The sequence below is a fragment of the Manacus candei genome, unplaced genomic scaffold (assembly GCF_025592945.1).
Source record: "Manacus candei isolate 608988 ecotype Guabito, Panama unplaced genomic scaffold, ASM2559294v1 h1tg000014l, whole genome shotgun sequence".
Classification (NCBI taxonomy): Eukaryota; Metazoa; Chordata; class Aves; order Passeriformes; family Pipridae; genus Manacus; species Manacus candei.
In genome coordinates, this window is record NW_026138062.1 from 74,266,246 (window position 1) to 74,294,032 (window position 27,787).

Sequence of the window (27,787 nt, forward strand, 5' to 3'; positions counted from 1 at the left end):
ATGAAGGCTGCCTGCATTGCTCTGAAAAAATTCTGGTAAACTTCTAGAAACCAGAGATGAAGCCCTGTGAGACAGCACAGCTCACACTTAAGACAGAAATTAGTTTGAATACTCACTTGGGTGTAAATTGCTCCACAGGATAAAGCTGTTGTTGGTCAGGTTTTGATTTCTTTTCCTATTGAATTTATAAAAGATCAACAAAATTCCTAAGCCAAAGGCACAGTTTGTAAGGCCAGAGAGTCAACAGAGCACGTCAGGAACTCAGAGGAAAAAAACATCTAGAAAGAAACATGTAGAAATAGGTATGGGAAGACAACATGTTACAGAGCAACAAGCCTGAATGGCTATCAAATATGGATCAAAGGCACTCCATTCTTATCCACCTCAAATGTATAAACTGCTTAGAAAAGCTGCTGTATATGAACATTTTGGCCTTGTGGCTCATAGTTGCCTTAGTTTCTATATTTGGATATTTTGTGACAAATGTAGTTTCTCTGGCTGTGGACTGACCCTAACTGAAAACAATCCAAGCCATGAACTGTAAAGATGAAATGCAAGATGGGGGGGTTGGAAGGGGGAAACACAGGGAAGAAAGAGTCCACACTCTTTGTACTCACAATATACAGAAGAGATCTACAAAGTTTCTGGTTGTATGAACAGAAACTATTTATTTTCTTTCACATTAATATTCAGTTCCTGCCTAGCTTAGAAGACTGTGTTGACCAATAAACAAATTAACTTATCACAAGAGAGGAAAGCAAAACAACTTCCCAAAACAAACAGCTACAAAAAGATGGTCACAAAGGTACTGTCATAGCCCAGCTACTCCCTCACACCAGAGCAGATCACGATTTCTCCCAAAACATCTTTACTAGATCTCTGAGCTCATAATCTGTATTGGGAAAACCACACTGGGAAGTCAGCAACAGCACTTTTACCAAACATTGCAAAAATCAAGTACACGTTCCCCAAAAGAATGTTAACCTGACCAAAGATGAGCAGCTGAATGGGAGTGGAACTTACACAAAAACTTGTTTAGGGTGGGGGGTTTTTTTGCTTGGTTTTGTTCACACTTATTTAACGTCAATGATTGATTAACATTTTGGATAAAGGAGGTCTTTGTTAGTGATTCAGCATCTCCACCCCTTCAATTAAGGTGTTAAGAGTTCACGCAAGTGCAGTGAGACCCAAGATCCCCAGACCCCTCTCCACAATAAAAACCCGACCCAAAAAAACCCAGATTAAAAAAAAAAAAAAAACAAAACCCAACAAAACAAAACCGTACTCGCCCCACTGAGAAAATTACCAAATCCCAAAACTGACATCGTTGCTAACTTCAAGTTAAAAAAAGAAAGATGCCTTTCTTTTGTTGTTTGAGGAGAGGCCAGCAAGGGAGAAAGGGAAAGAATATGAGCCCTTGAGCCATTTTTATGCTCTGAGTAAGAAAAAAAAGGACACATTCATTAAAAATAATCTCTTTGGAGATCACTGTTAAAAGAAAAAAAAAATCCACACCGCACAACAGAGTCATCATGCCAGCTTGTCCAAAATGGCTATAAAACCTCACCAAAGCAACCCTTGTAATTCAGGGGAGAAAGCAGATGCCTCTGCTATGGGATGCACAGCTCCACTGCCACAGGATGAACACACCACGACTGTGTGTGCCCCTGTTTAACTTCACCAGTCCAACACCTGTAACACCCCACTGCAGGCAGAAATCAGGCACGACAAGACCTCATACGAAGCAGCGGAGGGGTAAACAAAAAGAAGTGGGAATAAAGCTGTTTAGGTATGTTAATTCTTTCATTCCATACCCTTTTATTCGATGTAATGCCTTGCCTAGCTTTCCAACATTTGTTTTTAAAATGTTTTGAGCAATCACTGACCAAATAACCCAACAAAACAGAAGAAAAAAAATCTACATCACTTTTTCTCCTCATGCTTTTAAAGCTTGATGCACTTAAGGATGCTTAGAGCATCCTATGATGTCTGTGTGGGCTTTTCACAGAGAAATCGAGGACAAAACACTTTCAAGGAAAAAAATGTTACTGGAACCCCTAAAAACTGGAATAACTGTCTCCCCCACTTCCTCAAACTGTGTTTTGACAGTAGAACAACCAGTCACTAACAGGGAGGCTTTGTGAGACAAACTCGACCTGGCACAACCCTTTCTTCTCTGCCCAGACCAAGGTGGTGTTACTTTACCAGGTTAGAGCTACAAGACTTGATGTTCCTCTCCCCCAAAACTGAGGTTCATGGTCATTTCCAGACCAGTTTCAGAGTCCAAGTTAGGTTTGGCATCTGGAGAGTAAAAGCATCTTCCCTTTCACATCGGTGGCTTTGAACCCTTCCACAAGCACCTCCCTACTAACACTTCTTTTTTACTTACTTTCTTTCTTTGCTGCATGACAATTTCCTGATTTCTCATGTAGTTTACTATCAAGCCACTAATCATGTCATCATCCCACCCTAATTTTTTTATATCCAAATAGCAACCCACAGTTGACTGTCACATCGGATTCCTCCCATCTGTGTCCTCGCGCTTCGTCTCCCCTCCACAAGCAACATCCACCTTCCACATCCCAAACACTCCATCAGCAGAGGCCTTTCCAGTCCCATCATTCCACCACCTACACTGAGACCTCAGCAACAGAAAGTTGGACTACACAGAAGACCAGGGTGCTCTCGCTCATCGTAGAGGTGGAGCCTTGTTTCCTTCCTGCATCTGCCTGTCCCATCATTTCCCTGAGCATTTGGGGTCTTCAGTGTTCGTTTCTCCTCATCATCCAACCCTTGGCCTCATGAACTTGCAGTGTTTCTACAGATTTAGCCTTTCTCATCCCCCTCTGCAGCCAGCCATGGCACAGACTGCCTCTCTCTCACACACACACACACAAAATGCCTCTCCTCTACCTAGCAGGAATACTTCCAAATAAACACACTGCCCCTGCCTTGTCAGATACTGCTCCTCCCCACAATCCCTATATACAAGATCCCCTCCCACACTCCTGGTATCCCACAAACTCCTCTTGCACAGCTATCCCACATACCAGTCCAACACTACATGCTCAGCTTCCCTGGATTCCTGCTCTCCTGAACTACCTACACTGCTTTCCCAGCTCTGGAGCCCTACAGTTTCCCTCGTGACCACTTGCACCACCTCCCCCATGCTGAAAGCACTTCCTGCCCACCCCATATTCTGGCTCCCAATGCCTCCCCATACCACAATCCCACTCCCATATCCCTTTCTCCCAGTGACTCAAGTCCCAGCTCCTCACATCCTTTCATCACCACATCCATCCCCTCATGTATCAACCCAGTTCTCCCCAGCAGACCTCATACTCCACATTGCTTCATCCACCTCTTCCTCTTTTCCTGCAGACACCCAGTATTTCCTGCAAAGCCCCCCATCCCTTCCTCACAACACATCCCAGATGATCTGATGTCCCACACACTATCTCCCACCCCATCACTGCCTGTTCCACCTTTTATTCCAATCCCTACATCCCTTCCACAGACCTCTGTGCCCCAGTCCCTCGCTCCAGCTCCACTGCAGAGTTCACACCTGCAGCTAACACCCCATTTACTCCACCTTCTTTCTCCTAGGACACTTCTCACTCCCAGCCCAACAGCCCTGCCCTGGTGCTGCAGCCCCTCCCATCCCATGTCCCAGCCCCTCACTGGGATTGGAACCCCAGAGTCACCTCTCTAATCCACCCAACACCGTCCTTTTCCACGGCACGGCCCTGAGGGCATCCCACAAACCTCAGAGCACCCCACACACCAGCCTGGCCTCCAGAGCACACCCCAGTGCCACCCCACAGCCATGGGGACACCCAGTGCCCCCAGCACAGCCCAGCCACATGGGCACCCAGTGCACCCCCGAGCACCCCACACATCCCTCCACGAAGCACAGCTCTTGGGGCATCCCATGCACCACACAGCAACCCAGGACAACCCACACACCCCTTCCCACGTCAAATCCCCTCTGGCATCCCCTGCAAGTAGGAGCATCCCACACATTCCTCCATACAGCACAGCCCCCAGGGCATCCCCTGCACAATGCAGGGCAGAGCATTCCATGTGCCCCTCCACAGGGCACAGCCTCCAGGGCTGCCTGTGCATGCCAAAGCACCCTAATCATCCCATGGAGCACAGCTCCAAGAGCATTCCCTGTGCCCCACACATCATTCCATGGAGCACAGCTCCCAGGGCATCCTCTGCACCTCAATCATCCCATGGAGCACAGCTCCAAGAGCATTCCCTGTGCCCCACACATCCCTCCATGGAGCACAGCTCCCAGGTATCCTGAGCTCCCCATACATCCTATGGAGCACATCCAATGGAGCACTTCCCCTGCACCTCACACATCCCACCGTGAAGCACAGTTCCCAGGGCATCCCCTGTGCCACACACATCCCATGGAGCACATCCCCTGCTCCCCCACAGATCCCTCCATGGAGCACAGCTCCCAGAGCATCCCCTGCTCCCCACACATCTCATGGGACACAGCTCCTGGAGCACTCCCTGCTTTCCACCCATCCCTCCATGGAGCACATCCCTTGCTCCAGGGGCGCAGGGGGGGTGGAGGAAAAGGAAGGGAGTCCCATGGAACACATCCCCTGCACCCCACACTTCCCTCCACGGAGCACAGCTCTCAGCACATCCCATGCTCCCCACACACCTCATGGGGCACACCTCCTGGAGCATTCCCTGCTCCCCACCGATCCCTCCACGGGACACATCTCCTGCTCCCCACACATCCCATGGAGCACATTCCCTGCTCCCCACACACCCCATGGAACACAGCTCCTAGAGAGTCCCATGCTCCCCACACATCCCATGGAGCACAGCCCCTGCTCCCCACAGATCTCATGGAGCACAGCCCCTGCTCCCCACACATCCCATGGAGCACATTCCCTGCTCTCCACACATCCCTCCATGGAGCACATTCCCTGCTCTCCACACATCCCTCCATGGAGCACATTCCCTGCTCCCCACACATCCCTCCATGGAACACAGATCCCATAGAACACATTCCCTGTTCCCCACACATCCATCCCTCCATGGAGCACATTCCATGCTCCTCACACATCCCTCCATGGAGCACATTCCCTGCTCCCCACAGATCCCTCCATGGAGCACATTCCCTGCTCCCCACAGATCCCTCCATGGAGCACATTCCCTGCTCCCCACAGATCCCTCCATGGAGCACATTCCCTGCTCCCCACACACCCCATGGAACACGGCTCCTAGAGCACACCGTGCTCCCCACACCTCCCATGGAGCACGTTCCCTGCTCCCCACACACCTCATGGGGCACAGCTCCTGGAGCATCCCCTGCTCCCCACAGATCCCTCCATGGAGCACATCCCCCGCTCCCCACAGACCCCTCCACGGGGCACAGCTCCCAGCACATCCCACGCTCCCCACACATCCCATGGAGCACATTCCCTGCTCCCCACACATCCCTCCACGCAGCGCATCCCCCGGGCACCCCCGATCCCTCCTCTCCCGCTCCTCCGGGGCACCTCCGTCCCCCCCTGCCCTCCGCCCCCCGTAACTCCCGCGCTCGGTGCGGGTGCCGGTGCCGGGCTCCCTGCCCGCACTCACGGCGCTCAGCGCGGGGCCGGCGGGGGCGGCGCGGCGGCTCCGTCCCCCTCCCGCACACACACACAGGCTCCATTGTCCGCCGGCGGCGGCGCCTCCCCCCCCGCGCCCCGCGCACTTGGTACCGCCCAGCGCAGCCCCTCGCGCCCGCTCCCCCCTCCCCGCTCCCCCCCCCCGCCTTCACCGGTTCTTCCCCCCCCTCCCGCCCCTCTCGCTCCCCCCCCCGCTCCCGCCGCGTCCCGCAACCCGCGGAGAGGGGAATGGTACCGCCCGTCGCGCGCGCCCCGCCCCGGCAATGGTACCGTCCGCTACTCCCTCGGTCGGCGGCGGGACCGCCTCTCACTCCCCGCGCCGCGCACTTGGTATCGCCCGGCACCCCCCCACAGCCCAGCCCCGGCCGGTGGGCGGGGCCTCTGTCCCTTCCCCCTCCGCCCGCCCGGTGGTACCAGCCGGGCCCTTAAAGGGACAGGACCCCCCTCCTCTCCCGGGGAGGCAGCGAGGCCCCGCCCCGCTCATTAGCATAGCCCGTCCTCCCGCCCCGCGGCGGCCACGCCCCCTCTCCCCTTTTAAAGAGACCGCGCGCCCCAGGCACTTCTTAAAGGCCCCCCCCCCCACAACTCCCCTCAGCGAGAGTCGCCCTCCCCCCCTCCCCGTTCCCCGTGCCCCCGGTGCCCGCCCCGGTGCCGCAGGGGAGGCGCCCCCCGGTGCGGGCCGGGGACGGACCCTCCTCCCTCCCCGCGCTCCCCCCACCCCCTGAGGCGGCGCGCGCGGGGGCCCGCCCTGCCCCCCCCCCCCACCGGCGGCGGCACCCCCGTAACGGAAACGGCGCGCGGGGCCCCTGAGGGGCGGCGCGTGCTCCCCCCTCCCGGCCCCCCCCACCGCCGGGGGGATGCGGGATGTGGGGATTTGGGATGAGGGATGGCGGGTGCCCCGGCCCGCCCTCCTCCGCGGCACCGGCTCCCCCCGCACCCCCACCCCGCCAGCCTCCGCCTGCCGCCCGTGCGGGGGGGGTTCCACGCCCCGGGAATCGCGGGGAGAAACCGGCCGGAGGTGCCGCTGGCACATGTCCCCTCTCCACACACGTCCGTGAGGGAGGCGGGATGAGAGCGTGAGGGAGGAGAAGCAGCTCCTTGCTGAGCAACCCCCCGGCTCAGAGCACCCACCGGCGGGGAGATCCCTGGGCTGTTTTCTCTGGTGGGAGAAAGCACCGGGTTAAGCAGCAGCCCGGAGCTGAGCAGGGAGGGACCAGGCAGTAATGGCAAACAGACACAACCTATCAACTCCTAAAAACGCTCAAGGGCCCCATCCTGGACAAACGCTCCGTGTCTTCGGGGGATTAGACATCAAATGTGGTTCGGTTTCGAACTGGCAGCGAGGAGTTTTGAAGATTTGCAGCAATCCCCCGCCCTTTTCAGACCGAGATTTACTCTGTGAAAAGAGGGCTTTCAACATCCACTAATCCTCCCTCCTTCACCTCCACAAAAATGTTCTTAAAATGGGCGATCTCGCGGGCTGCGAGGAAGAGCCTTTCCAAGCACACCGATGCAGGGACCCACCGAGCAGAGAGAGCCAGCTGATCAGCTTTGCATATCCGCGATGCCTGAATAACCTGTTTGCCCAATACACCACCAGTGAACAGAAATGCAGTGTGTCCTCCCTCTCCCTTTATCCTCAAACGACCCATTCTTTGTCCGACTCCCACCCTGCCCAACTCCCACTTTTAAATAACCCAGCTCTTCGGAAGAAGACCCTTTCAGCGCAACCGTTCACACTGGGCGTTGCTCTGGCAGATAAAAGCACCTCCTCTCTCTGCTCAGCTTCCCACCCCTAAGGGGCTTTTACACTTTTTGCCCTGCTCTTCTCCTCCCCTTGTCCATGCCCGCATGGAAACACTGTTAAAGAACTCTTTACAGCTCCCTGAGTAGGAATTATCACCTCTTCCTCAGATACTTTTCCTTGAGGGGGATACTCCCTAAGAGTGGGGTTTCAGTCCCTTCTGATTTGCAGATCGGAGACACGAAGCAGTTCCCGCTGAAAAGACTTTCAGCCCACTCACACCTTTTCCAGACAAGTCCCTGGGGCTACAAGTTCCCAGGATCCACTACCCCCGAAGGTGAAAACCTGTGGTCTCTGACGAGTCTTTCCACCTCCCCTACTGACACCAGCCCCACCTGCACCTTTCCAGTGATCCCGGCAGCACCTTCTTCAGCTGAAGTGTTGGCTGTGAAACCCAACTGATCGGCTCCACTGGAACCACCACCTTTGCTGCCATCGGTTCCACAAACCCTTTCATACCTGACGTACAAACCCCCTCTGTTTTTACACTGATATGCCCCACAAAATGTAACACCCACTATTGCTCCCCTCCTAGTGGGATGAGGCCAGGAAAGGCTGCAGCACTGCAGAGCAGACCAGCAAGGTGTAAGGAAGAGATGTGCCTCACAGTGCCTCAGACAGAAGACCCGGTCTGGCTCTCCTCGACACCAGGAACCCGTCGTGCTTTGCTTAAAAGGAGGTTTGTTTCACCTGGGCAGTAGAGGCTGGGACTTTTCTAGGGAGAGCCTAAGGAAGCCAGGCAACCCAACTTCCATTTTCCAAAGGTACCTTTGAAAATCCTACCCCGTCCTTCGATCCCAACACATGCGACAGCAGCGATAAAATACGAGGTGATAGCGGGACTGCCTTTTTTGTTCTCCTCTCTCCTCTGACCAGTACTTCGCTGTCTTGTCCCTTGAGGAGTCAGACCGGGGAAAAGGAGCACAAAATGCTACTAGTTTGCAGATGCTGCGGTTCCTCCGACTCCCCTCCCATCCCCCCGACCCCATCCCCCCACATTTCAAACAGTTATAAATGACTGTGCAACTCTGCAGGCAGCGGTCTCAAATAACCACACCAAGCCTCTCCCCTCCAACGGCTTTAAGTCTCTTCCTTCCTCTCTTTGGGGCTCCGGAGAGCAGCTATCAAGGTGTTTTGCTTCACTCTCCATAGTTAAGTCGCTACTTCACCCACCACCTTTGGGAATCCGCCACGGCAGTGAATTCCCTAGGCAGGAATTCTCAGCTGAGAAATCCCTCCCTCCTGCTGTTCTTGAAGGGTTTTACCATGGGAACTGACAACAAGAGGCTCCCAAATGATCTTAACTGCCAAGACAGGTTGTAAGTCAGCATTTCAGGTAGCAGAGCCCCCCCAGACGGTGGGACGGTCAGTGCCAGCCTCGAGAGCAGCCCCCCGTTTTGGGGCCTTGCCCTCCCTTGTCCAACCTCATAAAAGCTGCCCCAGAGAAGCCAGCTGTCCCGGCTCTTTAGAGCACTCTGGCAAATCCAAGAACATCTTGGAAACATTACAGCTCTCACCACACTGTGTGCGCTCTCCTCACAACTTCCCTGTCTGCAGCAAGGACAGGAGATCGGCCCGTCTATTCAAAAGCAGGGTCCTCTTCCATTAGAGCAAACCAATCCTAAGGAAAGTTGCCACAGGAGCTCCAGTGCTGTGGAGCAGACAAGATAGCCCAGCCAGCTAAATAGATTTGCATGACACTTTCTGCACATGGTTCAGAGAATGGCACACCCCAATCGCAGCTTTTATTCTCTTTAAGGGCCCAGCCCTGCAAACACTTAATTTTACATGTGTAAGTAGAGTCCCACTGAAGCATAATGGAGCTACTCATGCAAATAACACTGAGAGCGTGTAGGGCTGTGGCTCTGTTTCACTATTCCATCTGCAGCAGACCCAGTTTTAGAGGATCCTGCCATGCTCTCTCAGTTATTGCCGCTCACTTGTGCCAGCTAAACTATTCGTGTAGCTACACTCACAGGTGAGCTGCTTAAACAATCCAACTCTTTTTTAAAAGCCCTACTAAGAAGGACAAATCCTTAAGGCCAGACCAGCTCTGATGCAGATTTCATCCCCACAAGCGCCTGAACTGGCACAACTGGAGGAGGTGGAAACATCTGAGGAACAGGAATTTTGAAGATGGGATTGAGGGAAGGCGAAATGGCGACACGGAGCCTTAGCTTGTGAAGGCTGGAGGCATTACCCTCTTCTGAAGTTACACCCTGCTCCTCAGCATCCACTCTCTGAAGCGGAACCTTCTCCAACCACACAGTCATTCCACATGAAACAAGTTTCACCCCAAATGAAACAGCAGATTGGGCCTTTTCAGTCATTAAAACTTAAAAACCTTGCCTCGAGAAAAGCCGTCACCAGTAAGAAGAGTGTTTTACCCAGGATCAGGGACGTGCACTCCTCCTTGCAGGTAAAGGCTGTCATCACCATGTGCATCTGTAGCCAGTACGTTGCTGCTCCTGCAGTCACAGGATCCCTCGCTATTAGCTTTGACATGGCACATTTGGGCCATGCAAAATGTTCCCTACGTTATTTTTTTTTTCCAGTTTATGGGCTATTTTATCTCCAGCAACTCTGTGCTTAAATTGCACCACATATTTCCTGTCTGCTGAGGCAAGATTTCCCTCTTTCAGTGCAATTATAACCTTCCAGCAGGGAAGCTCCACTAACTCCTTAAGAGCTTTGCTCTCTATAGTGCCTCCCAAACTGCATTCATGTACACCTGAGCAAAGTGGGTGTAAAACACCGTCACTGTTGGAAGTGAAGCACACACACCATTAGGAGGATGTTTTGCTTTGTTTGTTTGCTTTAGGCTTTGGGTTTTTTTGCTCTGGTGTAGACAATCAGAGAAGCTGCAGGACAAGAGAGAGATCAGGCTGTATGAAACCATTTTCTTACCGGCTTTGAGTTTTACAGGGCTGCATGCTCTAATGAGCCTTCTCGAAAGGAAACAACCCATTTCTGTAAGGAATCCAGGTGATTATGGTTTGCATACCGCCGTGATCTCTCTGCATGGGCACGGGGGAGCTGCCTTCATGAATCTTGCTGCAGGATGAAGTCTAAAGCTGGACAATGTGAAAGAGATGGGAAAGGGCCACAGGGAGGGGTAGTTTAACATCCATTGTTAACTTGGAAAAAAAAACCTTCTTTCAGAAAGTCTTTTATTTATTGTAAATCATTCCTAAAAGATTAGGAAATCAGGCCTGGGGGAGGGGGAGAGATTGTTGTGGCTTTCTTGTTCGGCGTCTTTTGGTATTAGACATTATCCTGAGTCTCCTCAGTTTTGCTGAACCTCAGTCCTGCAAAAACCACCAGAGAACATTCTTAACATGGTTCGGGTGAACAGTCCCTCTGCACCCCAACATGTGTGGGACTTCACAGAGGAGGGAAATGCACGTATTTCCATATCAATGTCAGGATCCACACTCACACACATCCCTCTCAAAAACACATACACAAACCCCCACCACTGCTGGCACAAGACAACCTGTAGCTCACCTACAGCAATGACTACTGCCCAGCTGGCTGCACAGGGCACAGAGCTGTGTTGGGAAAGAGACTGGCTGATGGATCAGACCAGCACTGGCTGCACAGCATCACCCTAAGGCAACAGTGTACAGATGATGGCAAACTCACCCGGGCAAGAAAGGCCTTTCTCTCACTTTCCTGTCTGCACTGGAGAGAGAGAAACAGTTGATGTTGCGTTTTCCTGTTCACATGAACATCCAAACAATCTGAGCCTTAATCAAGCTTGGGCTGGAGCATGGGAGTGTGCCTATGGATCTCTTCTGGATCTCCAGAGAGCCCTACTGTTCATCTGCCACCCTTCAAGACGTTATGCCCCATCAAAACTCTGGGGTGATGAACAAATCCCACGTATTATATATAACATTCCAGTTGCCGGAAGCTCTTGCCCTATTTAGAAAGTCATCTCTCAAGTCAATAAGCAGGTATGAGGCAAATACCATGCAGCCACAGAGATAAATGCTCAGCTCTATCTCCTATGATTAAAAAAAAAGGGAGAAAAAGAAGGAGAGAACAGATACTGATTCAGAAGGGAAATCAGGTAAACAGAATCTGGGGAAACATATGCTCATGCAACACATGAAAAAATATGAATTCATACTAAACAAAGGTGGAAAATTTTGGCATGCAGAAGACTCCCAAATCAGTGATTGCCCAGAAACACTGCTTCCACCACACTGTCCCCATGTTTTACAGGGAACTGCTAACACACACTGAGTGCTGTGGTCCTGCCAGGAGATTTGTCTGTGGAAATGCCTGACCCTTCAGCCTTTTAAGATTCTCAGCCATGACTTTACACTCCCTTTGTATGTGTATGGCCATCTTTAACATCAATGAGAACAGACATGGCAGCAGCTCACAAAATTCCCAAACTCACCTCCTGCTTCCACTCAGCCACCTGCTGAGCCTGGTACAAGACAACAAGCCCCATTGGATAGCCACACAGCCACATTCTCTGCACTGCCTGCCCCACAGTGCCAGGGCACACATGTTTGTACTTCCATGGTGTAAAACCGAGCAAACAAAATTCCATTCCCAAAGCAATATTTCTGAGAAAGACATAACCAGATGAAGAAAGCACCTCTCATTAGGAGCATCCTTCTCACAGAATAAATAGAAGGAAGCTAAGTCTGCCCTCAGACAGACAGAAGAAATCATCTGTTGCCAACACACATAACAGCTCTCTTGGCATAACGGGCTTTTTGTGCCTTCCAGTGCTGCTCCTCCAGCATCCGGCTGCTCCGGGTACCCGCCTGCTGCACAACAGGGCAGCGACACAGGCGGGTCACGCTCACGGGCTACAGCTGCCCCTACAGCCAGCAGAGAGGTGTTGGGGAGCAACATTTTGCTCGTGTGTCTCCTTCAAGGCTATAATAAAATAAAACCAACTTCAGCATGAATTTCCCTCTAGACTGAGCACAAAGAAACCAAGCCCCCACTGTACCACAGACTAGCCCATTAAAGCGAATGGTTAAACTCTTGCTATGAAAAAGTAGGCGTTGTTGTCTGTTTTGTGAGGCAGAAATCAATATTCCCGCCTCCTCTCCTTCTGTTATTTCACCTTGAGATACTCATGCTCAGTTAGATGAGATCTGAGTCTTACTCACTGTTACTGCAACTTTTCTGTCTCCAGCATTTCACAGGGTCACGGATGTTCTTGGAGTCCTAACCTGCCTGTAATTTACCACTCAGCTCCCTAAACTGGTGACTGAAGTAGTGACTGATTTTCCTCCCAAATCGCACCACTGCAGCCATTTCTAACTGTTTATCTACACCCTCACCTCCATCATTTTGCTCCCTGTGTTCTCCAATAATGACCCTCTCTCTGCCACAGCCTCTCTCTTCTCTGGACCCCTATAATTCACTCCCCGCTAGCCTCTTCCATACTGTGGCCATCTCGTGTAAATGATGTTTTATTGTGGAATGCCCCTTCTGCTCTCACTCTCCCTTTAATTTAACTGTGGGGGGTAGCTTGGTTAAGGCTATCCATTTGGGGGGAGGAAGGGGGGCAAGGGGGAAAGGACCTGGGTGACTGATGCTCAGCCCAGGCAACCCTTCAGCAAAGTTGGCTGGGAAGAGACAGTTAGGGTAAGATAAGCCAGCACCATACCCCAACAGCTGCTCCTTCAACCAGGTTTCCCTGCGGCAGCTCAGATCCAGGGCCTGGACCAATTCCCACAGATCAGGTAGCAATAATGCCAGGCTGACTGGGCTGTTCTGATGAGTCCTCTTGGATGCAGCTCTGCCTACGCTCATGCCTGCCTCTGTCACCTAAGGATTAGACAACTGCAATATGGTCTGTTTGGCACCACGCTTCAAATCCATTCATAAACTGAAGGCAGTGCAGAACTCAGCGCTCGGTTAGAAAAGCCATGTCTCTCACTCATGATCATTCTCGCATTTGTGCTCCATTTTTATGCCATCTGACCACTGGCTTTCAGACAGGTTTTAACATGTTCCTGTTGACCTCTAGTGCCTCGCATAGCAGAACCCTTCCCAGCTGACAAATCACCTTTTGTTTTCCTAGAAGCTGTGGAAAAGACACCCGGTACTCTCACACAGGTACCCGGGAGAGTAGAGTTGAGGGTTGTTCAGTCTCTAGTTTGCCATTGTTTGCCAGTGACAGTCTGATGAAATTGCCTGAGTTATAATGAAGACAGTTTTCATTATCTGTCATTTAAAAATGTCAAGGGAGTTTAGACTGAATGGATAGGTGCTACCTGTTGTTTCAAATAGCTTTTGATGAAAGAAATACATTTCAAAAGTACCAGTCACTGATTTACAGGTGCTATGCAAAGATTACATAAAACAGTGAGATCCCTCCACAGAAAACAAGCAGATCTCACCCCTTGCTTCTTAGTTTAGACTTTGGCTTATCATCAGTGTGGTGCTGACTTTCTTCTGCAGTAATCATCGTTGGCTTTCAGATCTGCAGGGTCCCAGATGAGAGAGGATGATATCAACGAAAACAGGACTCTTCATCATTACAGGGCACTCAGCAGTTTTGGCCTAGCTGTATAAATGCTTCGTCTTCTGCATTTTTACTTATGCACTTTTATGGTGCAAACTGTGAACAACTTTAGCAACAGATGTCACGACTGGACATACTTCTGCCCAAACATTTTGCTAGTCCCTCTCCACTAACGGTGTTGGCCTCTCACAGCTGAACTGCAATAACAGACTGTGTGAATGTTCCTAGTCCATCTGAGCACAAAATCTGCCAGCTTATTTTAAATCACACCATTTTACTCCCCAGCATGAATACATCTGCTGACAATACCTGCCTTGCAGATCCTGAGAGACACCTAGGGCAGCATGCTTCTTTTCCATCTATATTTCCATTATATTTCAGAGCATCCATTTAACATGTGAGATGGTGCTGTTTAGGGGACCTGCCTCGGTAACGTAACTCTGATGGGACACTCCCTGTGCCTTGCCTTGCTTACAACACAGGCTGTTCCCTACCCACAGCCTGCACCTTTTGCCTGTCCTCTCTGTCAAACCAAGACAAAATGAATGCCAGCAGTCCATCGAGCAGCATGCAAGAAATGCAGTTAATACTCTGTGTACAGTCTTTAAGAACCACTTGTATTTTTGGTCATTGCTTTTATATGAGGATCCAGCATCAAAGACTGTAGCAAGAATCTCATGTAAACATTTAAATGCTGAGGCACAGATACCTTCTACTTAAGAATCAGATAACAAAGACTGCTGCTGCTCTGTCCAGTGACACAACTTCAGCCTGCCTGGGTCCCATGCAGATCAGCTGGCTTCCTCTTCCAAGTCCCTATTTCCCCCATGTGCAGCAACTGCAGTGTCTCCCACGGTGTTCCTGCTCTTGGTGGTGTACATGATGTTAAAACCTAATATCTGATGGTAATGAGGAAGGAGAGAAGGACTGAGCCTTAGGATGGTGGACTCTGAAAGTCACAGATGTGGGGAAGAAATAAGATCGTTCCCAGACCTGATCATTTCCATGTCTTGTTTCCATTGAGACAATGTTTCCCAGGCACTTACTTTAGTCATCTTTACAAAGCATCTCCCAAAGAAAAGGGTTTATGTTCCTGGCAACACGTTCCAAAAAAACATGTCCCCAGCTCCCTGCTGCCATAAGCAAGAACAACTCCAATGATTTCAATAAAGCTGCACTTTCTGTGGCCCTAAGGCTATAACACTACAGTAAACAAAGCCAAATTCCATAAGCCAGATGCTTTAAGGTCTGAATCCAAGTCTTCAACATCTTACACATATGATCCACCAGTAGATGACTGAACCCACACCTTCAGCTGGCTGTCACCAAGCTCTGTCACCCACCAGCAGAACACGGACCCCAGGGCCTCATCCTGGGGCACAGCAATGGCTGGTGGACATCAGCCTGCTCCTTGAAAGGGCAGTGGTACCTCTCTCCTCTAGGATCTGTGCTGTGCCAGCATTCCCAGCCTCCCTGCTGAGTCCTCTGCCCCCTCCAAAAAGAAACTCTCCCATTCCCTACTCTAATAACCACAAGGATGAGTTTGACAAATAAAATGCTTATACCAAACCCAAATGACCTTACAATTTCAGCTGTTTACCACTCCAGTTTCTTCTTCACCTTCCCATCCTACAGCTTGTTTTCCTTTACATTTAAGACATCCAAACAAACGCCGCTCGCTCCAAGGACGGGATGGCTCAAGGCTGTTGCCAGATTAGGTCTGGGATCCACTGGCACATGCTGGAAGCAGACCCATGGCTCAGTTAGATGACAGCATACATCCTGGAATAATAAGGATGCAGTGCTGGATAGTTGCTCAGGACTGAGTGAACACAGCAAATGAATGGTCTTTCCAGCTTTAGAAGTGGCCCCTGAAGAGCATCAGTAAGGGACTTTGGCTTGATAATATAGTCTGGGGAATCTACTGCACACAGCTCCAGTGAGTAATGCTGAAAATCCATAGGCAAAGGAAATGTTTTAAAACAGAGGAGGAAAATCTACTTGAAATCAATACTGTGGAGGTCTCTAAAAGGAAACACTCTGCAAAAAAGAACACATTTGCCACATATAAATCTTTAATGGTACCTTGTAGTTTTAACAAAGCATTGAAAAACCCAAACAAACAAAAAAACCAACCCCAGTCGCTGTAATACACCTGAGAGAGCAATCATCCTCACATGGCAAAATATGATTTTCACACCTGGTAAATGAAATGACTCTGCTGCATCCCAAGGCCAGGGTTAGGGGCTAAGGTGAGCTGTTAATGGAAGGTTAGAGACCACGAAACAGCTCTTCGGGGAGCACCTTTCAGATGCTCTTTTCATGTCCAGCAGTTGCACAGTAATCAGAAGGCACTGGCAGCACATACTGAAGTCACTGTCGCTGACAGTGGTTCTAACTGTGCAGTCACCAGTTGATAGCCTGGATTAAGATACTGGCTGGCACACCCGTGCTCCTCTGACTCAGGAGAAGGCTCACTCTCTTTCTGTACTCTTTCATCTCCCTCCTGGCATGCCTTCTGCAGCACACCAGGGTTAACCACTGGCTCTCTCCTCGCAGATGAAGAGCCGAGACAACAAACTTTTCGATCGCACACAGCTCGAGCCTCTGCGCCATTAAGAGAAAAGCACACGCTGAAAAAATGAAGGAAAATCCTGATCGCAGCCATGCTGGTAGGAACCTGATGACATTCAGAATCTGTCCTGCATCAGCACAGGAGACTGCCAGATCCAGGCAGGATGGCTATGCAATTTGCCAATCACTGGGGGAACAAGAGAGAAGTGAGACCTGCGGGGAGCCAACAGGCCCTGGAGGTACAGATATTTACAACAAAAAATCTGAGTGGAGTCAGCAAGAGGAAGAAGCACAGAGAAATACACTACATGATCTAGCACCAAACAAGACACGTGGCTTAACAAGATGCTTTAGAATATCTGGCTCCACAAATTAGACTGTGATTCCCAGTTCTTTAGCTCCCAGCTCCTGCTGATTTCTGAGTATAAAGGGGATGTTTGTCACTCCCAAGATCAGACACCAGCTCAAATGCCTTTCAAGAAGTACACACATGAGTATGTTCCTAGGGAAGAATGAGCTAGAGCTAAGCCTTCAAATGAGCACAAGGAGAACCTCCTGCCCACAGACAGGAAAGTGGTAACCTCCTTCACTTCCTTTGTGGCTTTAACCTAAACCACAACTCCTCCCTTTGGGTTAGAAGTCTCTTCCACTCATTCAGATGTTTGTCAGCTTGTCTCTCTCTAATACCCAGCATCCGTCACTGCCACATAGGGAAAAAAACAACAGCTCTCTTCTTTTTTTCCTCTCTCCCACACCCCTTTTGCAGTTTCTTCCCTAAACAAGAATGGCTTCAATGCATGGCAAAGCAAGTCTAAACTACAGCTCTTCAGGCACAGGCACAGAAATTAGCAATTGCAACATGAGGGGGCAGGGAAAAAGGAGACGTTGGCATACAGGCTACACCAACATTTGGGAATGCTGGCAGTGAGGAAACACTGCTGCCAGCAGGAAGAGCGATGCCAAAATAACTCACAGGGCTTTTCCATGAGCGCAAGCACTCCTTCCCAGCCCGGGGTCCAACGTTCCTTCTTCTCCCCCAGAGAGCTTCAGAACATGGATGAGGTGCTGGAAGCGAGGGGCAGAGGGAGGTGAGCACAGGGAGGAGCTGTGCTGCTGCTCAGGAGGCCCTGTGCATGAGGAGGTGAGAAGGGCAGATCCCATCATCCATAGTGGGGGGCATCAATTAAGGAGAGGCACTGCTGGCTCTCCCCTGAGATCCCATCATCTGCTGAAGGTATTTTTAAGCATGTGAGAGACAGAGGCTCCCACCCCAAACCCTCCTGATCCAAAGGCTTAACCTTATCGTACCCAGGTGATACTGGGGTGTTTCAGAGAAAGTTAAGCCTTGTGAAAGGTTTGAGCAGTTTTTTGACCACAGGAGTTTTTTGCTACCTTAAAACTGCCTGTACCAGGTAGACAGAGAATTACTCAGGGGGAAACCTCTCCCACTGCTCCCACTGCAACACTCCGGGCAGCCACACATGGTATCAGGTGATGCAGTCACTCCCTTGTCACCTGCCACTCCCAGGACACTTCAGAACTATGTAATGTGAAAGGAAATGCCTTTTATTCCTTCAAGGTTTTCAGAAATTTCAAATTTCTATATATGATCAGGTTAAAAAAAATTAGTCTTCAAAAATTATACCTAGAAACTACAACCAAATTAATTAAATGCGAGATTTCATTTTACCTTCTTGAAACACTCCATTTTGACAGCTTCAAAACTTTTCTCCTTTTTTTTTTTTCAAGATGAAACACAAAACTGGAATCAACTTTTCCTGAAAATAGCAACAGTTCTGGCAAATCAGCAATTTTCTGAGAAAAATTATCTCTGGAGAAAAATCTGAACAAAACCTAGATCTATTATTTCCTCCCAACGCCACACAAGAATATGCCTCCGTGGTGCAATTCAGCCTTAAGTTTCATAGCAACTCAGATTCAGACATATTGCACACACAGATATTAGAATATGCCTTCGACATCATGAGCACAATGCAAAACAGTATATATACAATATGGCCAAGCAATGCTGCTATGGAAACCCTTGCTCTGAATTCCCGTATATGGGGTGTTTAAATTCCTGTCCCTAATATTGCTTTAACAGAATTTTGGGTACTTTATTTCCTTGCTCAAGTCATCTCCCTCTTCCTGGGAGGACTCTCCCCCTTGGAAAAGGAGGATGTTTCTGTGGGTGAAGCAGAAGGTAATGAGACCTGCACCGCATTCCTGGTGCTGCCATATACACCAGCTCCTTGAGCTACAGCAAGAGAAGTGACGGATTTGTGCCTCAGTTTCTGCAGCTGTAAAATGGAAATACGATGACATTTTACTTCGGATATGACTTGGATGTGCTTTGAAACCCTTTGTGACAGCCAGAAGATACATGCATCCTTATTCCTATTTGTTACTTTCTGTAGGCGAGGAGTTACTGTCCTCTACAGACCTATGCTGATGATCTCTATACTGGAGAACCAAATCAGGAAGTACAGTCGCCCACTCATGTAGCAAACAGATAAGTAATAAAGCAGCACACTTGCCAACTCCTAAGGAGGTGGTTTCTTAAAAAGACATAGGAAGCTTTTATGTATTGATGCTGACTAATTTCAGAAAGTTCCCGTTTCACTCTCTTGATCTTAAACTTCTTCAAAAACTGTTTACCTGCTCTTCTGAAGTGTATTCTGCTGGGGAGGGTCAAACTGCCTAGATTAAAGGTGACAGTGTTGGAAGAGAAGAGGACACTTTATCATCTCCTCCAGTTGCTCCTGGTGACCATAGTGGTACCTTTCAGGTCTCACCCCAACAAGGAGAGGACACTGCAGCCAGCAGTGGCCATCTGAAACTCTGCCTTCTGCTTCGGGGTGCAGCGCATCCCGGGGTGCATGGCACCACCTCCTGCAAAATCTGAGCAGAATGTGCAGCCTAATCACCACCACCCAGCAGCCAAACTCACCCCTGCAATCCACTGATCGCAAATGCAGATTAACTTACTTGTATTTGTCTGATGGTGTAATTGCCAGACTGCACATTCAAATGAGTATTTGTTTAACTGTGTGATACACAGATAGAGCTTATGCACTTGAGGCCAAATTTACCCCTGTTGTAATTTCCCTAACTCCAGTAGCAATTACTCAAAGGACTAATTTGGCCCACAGTGTTTCCTAGTATATGTGATTCATCATTTCTTTCCTATAACAAAGAATAATACACTGTTTCAATCAGTGGTGATATCCTGGCCTCCTTGAGGCTGCCGGACTCCCTGTTTAATCAGACATAAAACAAATCACTTGCAGAGGCAGAGGCGTACAAGCACGCTTTAATTACAATATTGTAACAACAATTAGAGATCTATCTAATCGAGAACTCAGTACTTCCTACTCGAGTATTACTCCCATGTTGGGATAATTACTGCTAATTAAGCTTGGAACTAATTAGGCCAAATGATCTCATTTATACCAACATAGATGACTTCTAGGAGTTCACACACCAAAAAAAAAAAAAAATCCAAGGGTGATTTTATCATTCCTGGACTCATCTGCACTTCACTTTTGAAATGGACTGTCCCTTCCCAACGCATAATCCCTGCTAGAACTGAAGTCCCAGATCTCAGATGATCTCACACTCTTCCAAGGCGGAGAAACGGTCTCTGAAGGTGTTTCACTGGGTTGGCCCAAATCACCTTCTACTCCAATCGACACAGAGTCATGTCCCATCACGGCCTGGTTCATTCCAAACCCACAGGCTGTGCTCACACCGTTATGGTCACAGCTCTCAGTGCACTTAGCACTACCCACACCGCCGTGACTGCTGCACAGAATAAGGTTTGCTGTAGAGTGCTGTGCAGTGTTAAGGCAATAACTGTAAAAAAACCCCAAAACAACTCTTAAACATGCAGACAGCCACATGTACTTGTTGAATGATCTGCATCAATGCTGTGTATAATTAGAAATGGCATCCCAACACCATTCGGTAACGGTGGCCCAGCTGTGCTGTATGGGATGGCTGAGGGCAGGGGCTGACTCCAGCTGATGGAGCTCCTTGCAAAGCCCATCTGTGCTACAAGGCTCCTCGTGCTCACAGTCTGACTGCATCTAACAAAGTTGGCTTCACACTGCAGGCAGGAAAATAAAGGACAGCCCGTGAAGCTGTGTTTATGTTGCAGCTTCTCCTCCTCCCCTCCAATCCCAAAATTCTGAACCAGCTCAGCAATGAGATTCTCAGGTTGAAGAGACACCAAGGCAACTTCCATTTAGACCTGCTCTTAGCTTATGGAAAGAGTCACAAGCAGCAAGTAGGGTGTTCCCCACCTAATGGTTGAACTGAGTGGGGTAAAATAAACCTGAAAAACAAAACCTTTGCATTTTTGTCTGGGTATTTGGGGGAGTGTGAGTTAGCTTCTCACCCAAAGATGGTTTGCACCAGTGGTATGATTTCCTCCCTGCAGCATTTGCCACTTTCAGATTCCTGGATGAGTGAAAGAAGAATGCCATCTACCAAAATACCTGTCCCACCTCTCAAAGGGACTGGACATCTTTCAAATGCAAGGAAGGGCTAGTACCCAAGAACTGGCTGGGAGCACCCATCCTGGCACATAGCTGCCTGTGCTACAAAATTCACAAACCTACGTGGTCTCCTGTCCCTGGGTGGTCAGAGCACCTCAGCACCTCTGCTTTGCCTGTCATGTCTGCAGAGGCTGCAAACCAGTGGGTCTGTGCTATCAGACAACACAGGTAAGTCAAGAAGGGTTCAGTCACACTCACTGCACAGGCCACCTCTCTCTGCACATCCCTTCTTCCAACTCCTGCCTCAAATTCAAGCCTTCCAGGACCGGCTTCGAGGTGCAGCATGTAGTAAAACCTGCTTTCTCTTTACTTCTGGCTTTCTCTCACCAGTTGCTTTTATTACTCCTAAAGCTTCCTCCTAAACACTTCTTTTTCTCACGCTTCCTTGTACTTCAGGCTGGAATCCTGAAGCTGCTGAACTCAGGAATTCACCATTGTCTCCAGGTCTTCTTCCAGCTTGCCCCTTTATCCTCACAGCAATCATTGTTCCCTGGTGAGTCACAGACACCCCCCCCCCTTCTCCCCTCCAAATGCCTCCTGAACAATCTTCTCTTTTCCAAAGCCTGTCAAAACTGAGCCCAGCAGGATTCCCTACACCAACCTGACCTGGTTACAATACCTCCTGGAACTGATCCTCCAGCTGTCTGTGAAATTTCTGTAGAAGTGCCATTACTTTATGCAGTACCATTAGCAGAAGACTAATAAATAATGCACAGGAATAACACAATCCCCAATAAACAATGTACTGCTTCTTCTCCTATTTTCTTAAGTGAGCAACATGGATCCTAAATCTGATCTCCCCCCTCCAGTTGTTACCCAATGCTCTTCTTAGCTACCAAACTCTCTCCTCCCTCCCCTAGCAAGCCTGTCATTCCTTTCTTCCCAGCTGCCAGGGCCTTCCTTGCTACCTCCTCCAGCCCAAATACACCATCAGACATGAATGCAAGCGTCCATACAACACAAATGCAAACACCCGGACTCATATCAGGTTGCATGCTGAAAATGCACATTTTCATACACTGCAATAGCACATGGAAATGTGCATGGCTCACTGAGTATCATATTTATTTGGGTATCTGCTGGAACCCCTCTAGGAAGAGGTGAGTTGGAGGAGATCTTCTGATAAAAACAAAATTGCTGAATCCAAAGTTTGGGCAAGACAGTGGTAGATATATGATCAGGACGGTGTTGGGCAGAAGAACACATTGGGCCCAGGGGGCCTCTGAATGGCATCTTTAGCATTAAAAGGGAGGAATTCAGGAGCTTTAGATCAGAAGTGCATCCCAGACAGGCATTAGACTCTACTAAATAAGGTGCTTTACACTGACAGAGTGCCAGAAATCTCCTAACATCCTCCCCATGGTCTGCACACAGGCAGAGGGCAGAAGCCAAGCAGACAAGCTCTCTGTGTCAAGCTCCCTATGTAAGAGAGGAGGGAAGGGAAGCAACATCCTGGTGAAGGAACATCAAGTCACAGCCACTACAGAAAGCACCATGAATGCTCTAATCTGGGACTGCAGTAAGTCCTTCAGGACAGGGACCGTCTCTTTCCGGGGTCTGGACAGCAGGAATCCAGCCCCGTATCAGCACTTCAGCATGCAGTGTACAAATATTTACTGTCACCAGAGGCCTGCAGAGAGAGGCTGTCTCAGATGGACCTCCCCAGGGGCATCTGCAGGGATGATGGAGGTCTGAGTCAGTGACCTAAGACCCAGACCTGGGGAGCTCTTTGTGAGTCACAGTGCAGCATGTTCCTTCCAGACAGGTTCCCTCAGTTATTTTCAAACACTCACTGATATGGGGGGTTTAACACTTTTTTTTTTTTCCAGAGCAAATTCCATACTTCTATCCTACGTGCAGAGGTCCAGACAGTGGCCAGCCCTGCATGGCCCTAAATGGTCAACACTATGTGAAAACAAGAGGCAGAAAAGCGCAAAGAAACACACACGGGCCAGAAATAATCAAACTCTCATTCTCCCAGAGCACTAGCCATGGGAAAACATGCAGGGTCCCAGCAGCAAGATGGCAGGAGTGTGGGGATGTTGGCCCTGTCCCCTCACATCCTGAATATCTGGACTGGTACCAGCTCTAATTCCAAAAGGACAGTAAAGGGGCTGCTGCTTATTGCAGGCAGCTGCCAGGTTTGTATCCTCAACCCTCCCAAGAGCCCTGGCTCAGGCTCTTGTTGCATAAGGCAGGGACACATCCCTAAGTCTGAGGTTTAGAAACAAGATGTATGTATTTGTTATTATTTTCAGTTATCTGAGTGCGGTAAAGGTCAGAACACTTATCTTCTGGGGTTGGTTCCTGCTCCCACTCATGTGGTTCAAAACCAATTGAATGATTTTCTGCATACTTCCCAGACAGAAAAAAATCCAGGGGGAATGAAACCTGATACAGGGCATTTTCTAAAGAGGATCTGTGGGAAAAAAAGGATCCACCGCAATGGGAGGAAGGGCTTGTGGGCATTCCTGGGTACCTCCTCCCCAGTCCCTGTTACACACAATGAAACATGAATAAAGATGACTGGGGAGGCCACAGCTTTTTACCTAAGTTTTAGCCTAAGCTGATCTCAAGGACTGGAGTGGACAGTATCACCTACGTGATAATCCCAGAGCTGCATTTTGGGTGACAAGATTCAAGGACACAGCTGCACGTCCTGTGCCCTCTGCACGGGCTGCTCCATAATCTCCAAGATTAATTTATGCAAAATATGGGAAGATGTGCTTTTTCCTTTTGCAGTGAATGACTTCATTAACCTTTCAGGAGCTTGCCAATAGTGAAGTAGAAGCAATGGGAAAATCACACTTCTGGGAAAAGGGGACTTCTGCCACTGTAGCTAACAGCACACAGCTGGGAGAGGCCAAAGGCACCAGCAAAGGATGGACCCTGATTTAGGAATCTGCCTTCCCCCTCTGCTCTCCCTGATACCCTCCAGTCTCTGCCCTGCTCTTGAAATGGTCTTTCTCCCCTGGCTGCTGACAACTCACACATGACCAGAGAGACAAGGAAGCCAGATGGGAAGGCAAACGAAGCAGAGGGTTTTAGACAGTCTGGAGAGAGACCTAGCCCAGAGGCAGAGCAGGAGGCAAAAAGCAGGTAAAACAGGTGAAGCAGGTATGGAGAGGGAGAGAAACGGCTGTGGGAAAAATGGGAAAAGGTGTACGGCACCTTGCATGGAGCACAAGGGATACCATCTCAGCACACCAAGGAAGGGTCAGTCTGTTGCAGAGACAGAAGGGAGAAATCAGGAACTGTCTGGTCAGGAGAGCTGAGGCTCATGACTTTAATGAGCCTGGGATTGAGTGATGCCTGGTAGGGGCAAACGTGGAAGGAACAGAGCTAAACTCCACTGGAGGTCAGAGAGTCACTATGCCCTGTCCTGTAGGACACTGGATGAACTTCAGCATGTGGCCACCTGCGTGACCTCTTTGTTGCCTTGCTGCCAGGAACACCTGAGGAGCCTTGATTGGGCTGTCTCTCCAATCAGCCTAGATGCAGCCACCTCTCCCTGCCCTGAGGAATGACCTTCTCCATGCCACATGTCCCCATTGTGGGAAGGGAACAGACTCCGTGAAGGGACACAAAAAACCCCACCTTTCAGTTGTCACTGTTGGCCACGATCCTTGCAGCCAAAATCCTGTCCCCGAAGAGAGGTGGTTAAATACACTCCATCCACTCTGGTTGACTTGGATGAAACTCTATCCCACATCAGACAGTGGGATAGCCTCTTCATGGGATCAGGTGGCTCTCTAGGCAGATGAGAGAGGGGTTCTCCCTAACACAGTGACCCTGCAACAGCAACTCTCTTCCCCTGCTAAGCACAGGTCTCCCAGGAACACAGCACAGCTGTCCTGACCTGCTGGGCACTGGCTTGCAGGCTCAGTGCAACTCTCCAACAAGATGCAAAGGCCTCCCCAAACCTTTGGTGCTAGTCCTCTCCTTCCTTCACCACGGCTTTCCCTGAACTCAGCTGGAAGTGACACAGTGGGACGTCACCCTCCTCTCAACAACCACAGATATCACCACGCAGGCAGGCACAACACAATCCATGTTTTCAGGACAGAGTGTATAAAGCCACGGGGAAGTTGGGAGAACGGGACTAGGACAATGGGCCAGGACCAGGATAAGTCGCAAGGTCATGTCCACGGAGGTGAGGTGACGTCAGGAGATAAAATCTGAGACTACAGACTTCATCAAGCTTCCAGGCAGAAACGAAGTACTCAGACATTGAAGTGACAACCGTGCTGTAGCTCCCAACAAGGCTCCAGGCGGCTCCATCCGAAGCCGGCGGCACACAGGCGGGGGGAGTCTCACCTTGGTGCTCGGAGGGCAGGCTCAACCCCGCCTGGCAGCGGGGGGCTGTCCGGCTGATCCCACGCCCTGTCCTTCTCCCTCGGGCCACGGCCAGCCAGCCCGGCCGCAGGGACACGCAGCCGGGGACAATAAAAAGGGGAGAGACCCGCTAAGGGAGGAATTTGGAGGATAAACCAGAGATAGAGTGTGCGGCGCATGAATAGTGGGGGAGGGTAGGAGATACAGGGTGAGAGAAGAAAATGACATGAACAGAAGGAAGAGAGCTGCAAATAGAAGGGGATATGGAAACAGCAGAGAGAGACAGATTGCAAGAGCGGTGGAAGTAGAGGAGACCTAGAGGGACAGAACATAATAATAACTCTTAAAATGAGAGGAAAAGGGGAAAGAGGAGAGGGAAGGAAGGGGGAAAGGGAGAAGGGAGAGGGAAGAGAGGAGAGGAGGGATTTATGGTTTCCTGGAGAAGGAAGACAAATGCCTTGCATGTTTTTCTCCTTAGTTTTCAAAGGTTTTGTGGAAGCAGTGTGAAGGTTGTCATCCTCATTTTAAGAAGGAAGGAACTAAGGCACAGAGACTGAGAGAGGCAGTGAATGAATGAGCGAGGTGGTATAAAGAAGCTTAGCTCCCTGATTTAAGTCTTCCATCAAAGATACAGGTGAAGAACAGTCTAGACTTTCTTCTCCTGAGCACACCAGAGAGAATCCACTACCCAAACATGGTAGAAAGACAGCCTGCTAGAAGAACAAGAGATAACCCAAAGTAACACGAGAAAAAGAGGGGTACCTACTCTTTTTTGACATCACCACCAATGTCTCTGGAGATCTGGGTTTAGAGGTGCTCAAAGTAAATTAACCTAGAACACACCAAAACAAGCACTGTCTGAGTGCTTATGTGGAGAACTGCCCGCAGGGAGAAGATGTTACAGTGTGGGTTCAGGTACTTGCCACCCCTACCAGCTCAGATTCAGCTGTAAAGAAAATGGAAGGGGGGTGTGTGGGAGGCTGCACAACGGGGGCTCCGCTCCTGCAGTGCTCACTAACGCCTTTCACTTGCAGCTTTTTTCTTTTTTTTTAGGTGTCTAATATTTACCTAGTTCAATTTGTGCCACCTTTATGTTTCAAATGCCACTACGAAAAACAAGCTTTTTGTGCGTACAAACAAACACCAAGACCCCAACAACACGTACACCCAAGCCAAACATAGTTTGTAAGAGCCCTGAATAAACCAAATACCTGGTGCCTGCTTGAACTCACACATACACCTGGGCAAACAAGAGCTTCCCAGTTACTCACTGCACACAGGAACCCAAAGGATCCAGTATTTTCCTAATCTCAGACAACACTACTTTATGGCTTGCTAGCACAGGAATTGTCTAGGATTCCCTCATCAATGAGTGACGAAGGTCTCTCTGCTATAAACTGATGTTAATGGTAGGTTGTGTACCTTGTTTGTTTATTGCCAAGGAGGAATGTTTGTCACGGCTGTCAAGTTTATAAAAATATTTCCATGATTTCAGACAGCTTGGCATTTTTACATGCAGCTGAGAGAGTGGATGAATGTACAGATGAAAAATTGAAGAAACATTACCGAGAGAGGAAAAAGAATATTTCCTAGCACCACCAAGGCTGCTTAGAAAGGCCAGGAAGGTCAGAGACATTTCTGAATAAAATGCATTTTTTCCCCGCCGGGAGGTTTCTGAGGAGCTGGCAATAATTAAGCATTACAACACCTTTCTGTAGCAGATAACTCAGCCGAGGCCATCTGAGGTTAAAGGACTCGCCCGTGATCACACAACGCGAATCAGCGGCAGAGAGGAGAATTAAACCCAACAGGCTTAGCTTCCATGACCCAAGTCCTACACACCTGGCTGACGTCCAGACTGCAGGACGGGAGCTGCACCAGCTGCGGGCCTGACTGTCAGGCACAGGTCTTCCAAGACAGTCTAGCGATTGGGCACGGAGCTGAGCGACAGGCACCCACCCCAACTTCAGACGGCAATTGTGAAAACAAGCGACAGAAGGCTGGGAAGCAGTGCCTGGTTACCAGCCATGGTGCCAAGTGGATTAAATATACATCGGTAGATTCGATTACAAAGAGCAGCACGCAAGATGGAAGTGACTGCAGTCAAGGACCCAGGACGGCGAGAAACAACCCCAAAACAAAAAAATCAAATCACGGTCTTCGGTAAGAAGAAATCCACGCTTCCGGAGCTTGCGGAGAAGGTTCAGCCTTCAGTCTCCAGGGCAACTGTCTCAGGCCACCCTGGAGGCTTCAAGTGTGCAGTGACACCCAAGCCCCAAGGGCTAGTGAGAAGCCTGCAGGACTCAGGTTTAGTGGGCTGAGAGAGATCCATATCACCTAATGCTGAGCAGCCCTTTGTTATCACTGT

At 49.6% G+C, this 27,787-nt stretch overlaps 2 protein-coding genes across 4 annotated transcripts in view; both read right to left on the minus strand.

Annotated features, from left to right (window-relative positions):
* Nucleotides 1-27,787, minus strand: part of BCL9 (BCL9 transcription coactivator) — a 59,708-nt gene that overhangs the window by 25,911 nt on the left and 6,010 nt on the right. The window contains exon 1 of one of the 3 annotated variants that reach the window (XM_051778637.1): nt 26,182-26,251. The exons of the other annotated variants lie outside the window; for them this stretch is intronic. The gene's annotated coding sequence lies outside the window, so the exon portion shown is untranslated. Of the gene's footprint in view, nt 1-26,181; nt 26,252-27,787 lie in introns of those variants that run through there. 3 annotated transcript variants of the gene reach the window in all.
* On the minus strand, nt 4,252-5,564 carry LOC127467097 (uncharacterized). The gene is made up of 2 exons (XM_051778640.1): nt 5,035-5,564; nt 4,252-4,812 (listed from the first exon to the last, which is right to left on the minus strand). Exons 1-2 carry the CDS (start codon nt 5,467-5,469, stop codon nt 4,327-4,329), a joined length of 921 nt encoding a protein of 306 aa, XP_051634600.1. The 5' UTR covers nt 5,470-5,564; the 3' UTR covers nt 4,252-4,326.